The sequence below is a fragment of the Asparagus officinalis genome, chromosome 5 (assembly GCF_001876935.1).
Source record: "Asparagus officinalis chromosome 5, Aspof.V1, whole genome shotgun sequence".
In the NCBI taxonomy this organism is placed as follows: Eukaryota; Viridiplantae; Streptophyta; class Magnoliopsida; order Asparagales; family Asparagaceae; genus Asparagus; species Asparagus officinalis.
The window spans coordinates 86,051,388-86,058,282 of NC_033798.1; the positions used below are offsets into that span (position 1 = coordinate 86,051,388).

At 37.1% G+C, this 6,895-nt stretch overlaps 1 protein-coding gene across 4 annotated transcripts in view; it reads left to right on the plus strand.

Annotated features, from left to right (window-relative positions):
* Positions 601 to 6,895, plus strand: part of LOC109840006 (SAP30-binding protein) — a 14,711-nt gene continuing 8,416 nt past the window's right edge. Inside the window, exons 1-4 of one of the 4 annotated variants that reach the window (XM_020408493.1) lie at positions 601 to 967; positions 1,402 to 1,993; positions 2,064 to 2,127; positions 5,368 to 5,624. In XM_020408493.1, coding sequence (XP_020264082.1) covers positions 1,556 to 1,993; positions 2,064 to 2,127; positions 5,368 to 5,624 — 759 coding nt within the window. In that variant the 5' untranslated portion in view covers positions 601 to 967; positions 1,402 to 1,555. The other 3 variants (XM_020408494.1, XM_020408495.1, XM_020408496.1) reach the window with 3 other exon arrangements.

The window sequence follows — 6,895 nt, forward strand, 5'->3', positions numbered from 1 at the left end:
TTTCCATTTCTTTGATTTTCAATTTTTTTAGGCAAACAAACAGGCCCTAAAAGGAAATGTAAAACTAACATCAAAGGGCAGGATTTACTTAGGAGGCTAATTTAATAAATACCCACACATAGTTAAAGCCCTAATCCAATCATGGTTTAAGAACTTGGATGAATTTTGCAACGAAGTTACTAATTTTAAACTATCTCAAGTGCTTTGGTTTGGGGGACCTAATAGCAATTTCAATGAGTTTGGAGACTAATTCAAAATATGAAGATATCGTTTAACTCAAACGAAAATCAAAATCCGCATGCAAACGCGGGTCTATTACTTATCAGGTGTGGATCGTATTCACGTCTAGGGGTGGAAGTGAACCAAATATTTAATAAACAATTCGATTAATATTCGTCCAGATATCTAGTCATATTCGATCCGACAGTTCATTTAATACTAAATAAATATTTTTTAGTATTCGACTTATAAACAAATAGAATGAGTATTAACTATTTGATAACTTTTTATATGTTAATCCTATTAATTAAACTTGTTGCAAATATTAGCCATCAATCCTATTAATTAAACTTTTATTACAACTTCTACCCATATCTAAATGGGCATAGAGGGGCTAGGGTTTCACGATCACTGAGTTTCCACTTTCCGCTTCCTCCCACCCTCCGACGCCGTCCTCCCTCCCCGCGACGACGCCTCCTCCTTCCCCGCGACGACTCTCTCTTCCCTCTCCGAGGACCTGCGCTCCTCTCTCTCCGACGCCCTCCTCCCTCCCTGCCGACGCTGTCCTCCCTCGCCGCGACGACGCCCTCTTCCCTCGCTGACGACCTGCGCTCCTCCCCGTGACGACGCCCTCGTCCCTCCCCGCGACGACGTCCTCATCCCTCCCCTCGACGACGCCCACTTCTCTCGATCTCTGCAGATCTTGGAGATTTCGTGCCGTGATTCTTTGCTTTTTCTCACTGGAAGGGTAAAAAAAACCCTTTTGTTTACTGATTATATTTATTTTTTATGATTTTCGAATTATTAGCGAATACATATCAAATATTTGACGAATAATTCGAAATCAAAGTTGCAGAGTAATGCTAATCGAATATTTGACGAATAATTGGAAATCAAAGTTGCAGAGTAACGCTAATCGAATATTCGTGAATTTTTTCAAACATCAATATAAATAAACAAAGCCAATTCGAATTTGTATTACTATTCTAATTCGAATTCGAACACGAATAGCATCATATAAACCGAACTCGAATTTGAACATTGCACTATTCGTTCAAATTCGATTCGATTCCACCCCTATTCACGTCTCACTTCTTCGTCGAGTAGAATTGTGGATCTGGGTGGATGTACCTTTATCTGTTTTCACGAGAAAGGATGAATCCGATCCAAATCAAATATCAGGTACATCACGAGAATCACAACCCTAAAAAATCCCAAAGCCCAAATCGATTTGATCAGTTCGCTCCGCCCAAATCAGCGTTTCTAGTTTCTACGAACAACAGTCAATCGCTTCCTTTCGCTCTAATCCAGCTCCCCTTGATCTCTCTCAAGCGCCATGGTGTCGAAAACAGAAGGAATCGCTCTCTTGTCCATGTACAACGACGAGGAGGAGGAAGAAGAAGAAGAAGAAGAACAGGAACACCAGCAACATCTCCACCAACATCAACAGAAAGAGGACGGCTCCGCCGCCGGAGTTCGAACCGATCAAGAAACCGAGAAGACGGTGCACGATAGCGCTTCTGAGCCTCATACAGGCTACTTCCCCACAAAATCCCCTCAAAATCTCAGTTCTCCATCGCCCGAGATCAAATCCCTTAGGAGCCCCACTCCACCGCCGTGGCCGAAATCTCAGCGCTCGACGCCGATGCATCACGCTCCGTCGCCCTCGCCCACACCTCCTCCTGAGGCTGTTAACAGGCAGAAGAGGAGAAGTGGAGCCCTAGGGATTGTGGACTACGAGCACGATGAAGCGGCAATGTCACCAGAATCTGAGGTAATTTCAACTTGTTATTGGTTTGGTGTTTGGAATTTTTTGTTGGTTTGATTGCTTGTGCATTTTGCAGGAGGGGGAGATAATAATGAGCACGGGCGGAGTGGTGGTTGGAATGGATACTCAGACTCCTGATGGTAACTGTTCTTTCTGATAATGTATTTGGTTATAAAACTAATCGATTTTGATGTAAGCTGGTTCATATCATTGATTTTATATTTGATCTAGATGAGCTTCTATAATCTTCACTTTGCCTGCATCTAGATTAAACAAGCAGGAAAGGCAACATATTGTTCTTGCTTGGCTTTGACCTGTTAAAACTAACAAGCACAATTATTAGAAAATGAAGGTCACCTAGGGGAATCTAAATAAAATTTGTTCTGTTTTAGGAGGAGTAATGTCTGGGATACTAAATATAACGACATACATGTCACTCGTATCTCAATTGTTCTGTTTTAGGAGGAGTAAAGCCTGGGATACTATGAGGGTGTTTGGGAGGGGCTTATTTTTAGAAGTTTTTAAGCTATGTTAACTTTTGGCAGCTTTTGGCTTTAATGATAAGAGTTGTATAAAATTTGTTTGGGTAGAATAGTAATTTGTTTGGTAACACTTAACTTATTGAGGTGAGTTTATAAGCTAGTTTTTCAAAAACTAGGAGAGTGTTTGGGAAGGCTTATTTTTTGAAACTTATAAGTTATGTTAGCTTTTAGTGGCTTTTGGCTTTTATAATAAAAATATTATAAAAATTGCTTGGATGGTATAGTAATCTGTTTGGTCAAACCTAGCTTATTTAGGTGAGCTTATAAGTTGGTTTTTCAAAAGCTGAGGTATACTAGCTTTTTAAAATGTGACTTATAATCTAAGTTATTTTGTATTTTACCAAACATGTAAAAATAAAAATGCTAGCTTAAAAGCTAGTTTGACCAAAAAATAAGCCGTCCCAAACACCCTGTAGGCATACCATAAAATAGTGCTTATAAGCTAACTTATTTGATATTTTACCAAACATGTAGATATGAGAAAGCTAACTTATAAGCTAGTTTAACCAAAAAATAAGCCCCCTAATCGACCTCTATGTGGCATGTGCAATTTGCATAGTCGGAAAAGAAAGTCCAAACTTGGTTTCATTCTATCCTCATTTGAAACATTTCCTTTCAAATTCATGCAGCAAGTGAACTTTAATTAGGGAAAATTTTAAACCCTTGAGTATCTTTCCAGCCCCTTCGACTAAAAATGTATACCAATTAACTAGATTCATTCAAGTTTACAAATAGATTCTATAATACTGCAGAAATAAAATTATCTGAGAATTAGAAAAGTTAAGACTGAATAACATGTATACATGCATAAATGAAGGAACAAGGTCTCAGATGAAACATATGGGTTTTGGCCATCTCGGATAGGCTTCCATAGGACATGTTTTGGTTTAAATATTTCGAAGAGACAGCCTATAAAAAATTGCATTGGTTAAATACAGGTCAGTTGCAGTTCAAATTTAGATAACTTCTGAAATTCTATAGAATGAGGACAATGGGGAAATAAACTCGGCTCTTGTTCCTTCATCCTCCTGGTTGCCTCTCTTTGCTTCACCTTTCGTTTAATTTTGGTTCCATTTAGTTTAAACCTTTAACCGGTTAATTGTTTGATTGCGTAACTTGATTTTCATTGTTTCAACCACCAAATTATTGAAGTAACTAGTCAAGTAGCAGAATTTTTAGATTTGGCTTATTGCATATTATTAAGTAGATACCAATAATGCTCAAAAGTACTTAAACCACAATATCAGTTGGCAACTGCTATCTTTAGTATGCATACATAAATATGCTAGACATTCATATCGAAAAGTGATTCCCAAGGAAAAACATATAGAAGCTAGCCAAACCACTCAAAAACCTATTTGCAAACTGAATCAGAGTTGTTGAACCTTGGTGTAAGCATATGCACTATTGAACTAAGTTTCTGTTTTCCAGGGGATTATGGGTGAAAAAAGTTGTATAGTGGATTATCTAGATAAATCAATGGCTTGTTGTTAAAAATCTTCAGCAATTCAAATAAGGTGGCCTGCACAGTTTCTTGTGTGGAAAAGTTTACTTGTCAGATGAAGTGCATTGGATAAGGGGCTACGATTCTGTCTGCTTTCTCGCTTTGTAAATTTGTTATGTTTATATGTTAGAAATTTCTGTGGTCATAATAGGTAACCAGTGGTTCTCTGGATGCAGCCCTCTCTCATTGTAAGGAAAAAAAGCAGCTCTCCCATTCCCCATAAAATAGGACGTGCTATGTTTTGCAAAAAAGTCAAGTACAAAATTCATACTTTTTATATTTATTCATGTTACTTTGTCATTTTGCATCATGCCTCTTGCGAAAGTTAATTTTGCGTAATTTGTGCATTTCTTTTTCTTTTACAGTATGCTTTATAGTTTATACCTGGTTTTGCTGGTAAACTTTACACATCTTTGTTTAGTCTACTTGCCTAGCATCTTCATCTAGTGATACTTGCATGTTTATCCTTATATCAGCTATATGTTTGGTTGCAAGGATGACACAAGGGTGAATGATTGTGTATTCCATCTGCCATGTTCAACTTGAGTTTTGAGATATCAATATGTTTTACATAGCTTTATGCCTTTATGTTTCTAGCCTTTTACTTTGTCACTATGTGTTCTCTGCAACATTAGATTCTAACCATGTTAGCACCGAGAAACAAGAACTTGGTATTGGGTTGGAGAAGCTACATGGACGCCTTGGTGCGAATTTAAAGTAAATACTTGAAATTAGTAAATAAATAATGTCCTGAAAGATCGAGGAGGATGGAATTGTGCAAGGTCCTAGGCTCCTAGGTTCAAAACGAGGCTATGGCCTTCTTTAAAAAAAATGAAAAGGTACCATATGACTGATATCATACTATGGATGCGAGAAACATATTTACTTTTTAGGTTACAACTTATGTACAAGTTATTGAATTTTTACATGCTTCTGATGCAGAATAATTAATATATGATATAGTCATGGAAAAAGTGGAAAAGGGAGATAGCTTCACTGGACAATTTTTAAATGGAAAGAGCTACATAGAAAATTTGAACAAAAAAGCTGATGTAGATCTCACAGAATAGATTCCCTAAAAAATCTTATAATTGAAATAAAATGTAGTTTAAGAGGAAATAGTATCAACTAGTGATATCTTAGCATTAAAAGCTGTATAACCGTCTTGTCATCATCCTTGGAGCAATATGATACATGATTACATCAATCCTTCAAGTTCTTATTCACTCTTTAAGTGTTCCATATTTAGAAATTAGATCTTCTTAAGCATCTGCATTTTCTAGTCTCATTTTTTTCTTTCTTCTTTTCTAAAAAAATGTTTTTAATTTCTGTAGGGAATTTTGAAGAAAGAACACCTTCTGGAAGTGTTCGACTCTTGACACCAAGCACTCAACCGGAACTTCCTCAACCTTCTGATTTACCTGAAGAGCCAAGATCTGAGACCCTTATGGCAATTGATTCTACTGGAACAGAGCCTAAAATAGCTGAGGCTGAGATAGTTCCTGTTATTTCCGAAGAAGTAAAAATAGATGATCCACTGAATAGTTTTCTTCCTCCTCCCGTGTTGTCAAAGTGCGCTGAAGAGCTGCAGGTATTTTATTTCTTTAACAAGAACCTGATGAATTGTTTTAGATGCTTTCAAATCATGTTTTTACTTCTAAATTTCTGTGAGGATTAACTGGAAGGAAGATTGCAAGAATGGGAATTGGGAACTATGCATTATATATTCTAGCTGCATTGCAACTAGCAACTGTGGTTTCTTCTAACACTAGTCCTTAATGATTAAGCGGGTAGGTGTTATCTATACACAACCATGATATACAATACGAGACCTTGCATCTTTGGCCCAACTTTTATGCATTGTTTCCGGCAGCCGATTTATGAGGTCAAAATACGTCGCATTGTTGCAAAGGTTACTCATAGTGTCTCATGCTATGCTGCCAGTCTGTCCCACATTCCCACATTGTTAAGAGTGGTATAAAAGTTTCAAGTTTGGTTGAAGGCTTGAAAACATTCTCAGGTAAGAGAGCACATTTTGTTTATTTGTTCCCTCTATTCATAGGTTAGATGCCCTTCTGTAAGCCTGAAGTAAATAATCCTCTCAGGGAACAGATTACCTTTTCGCTTTGTTTCCCTGAAGCATGCACAAATTATTTGTGTTTTTCTGTGTCGAAGTTTGTAGGAAATTCCTGTTTGTCAAGCCTAAGATGGAAAAATTCTTTGCAAGTTTTTTGATTCTGGACTAATACCAGTTAAGCAAGTTATTAGGACACCTTTTCACCCCATTTTGGAGTTGTAGATTTTGATTGTGACTTGTACCTACCGAATTAGGGATGTGTGGAATATAAATGAAAGCTCCATCTCCGTGGGTTTATGTTAGACTGCGAGTTTGTTTGATAGTAAGACACGTGATCTTTATAAATGTCCATGATACCCATGTCCTTGTATGAGGTAGGATTAGATTCTTCAAATCTTGTAATGCATTTGCGCATTCAGAGAAGTTATCTAAGGGCCTGTAGTTTTTGGATTGTCAAAAAAAAGTTGTGTTTATGATTAGACTGCGAGTTTGTTTGACAGTAAGACACATGACCTTTATATATATCCATGATACTCATGTCCTTGTATGAGGTAGTATTAGATTCTTCAAATCTTGTAACGCATATACACATTCAGAGTGTTATATAAAGGCCTATAGTTTTTGGATTCTCCAGGGAAAAAATTAAAAAAGAAAAATTGTATATGATGCCCATGACCCATGTTTGGAGTAAGTTCATGAGTATGTAGTTAATATTCTTGGTAATGTCTTTCACACACACATACATATACGTACACACATATGCATATATGTAGACAATGACACTC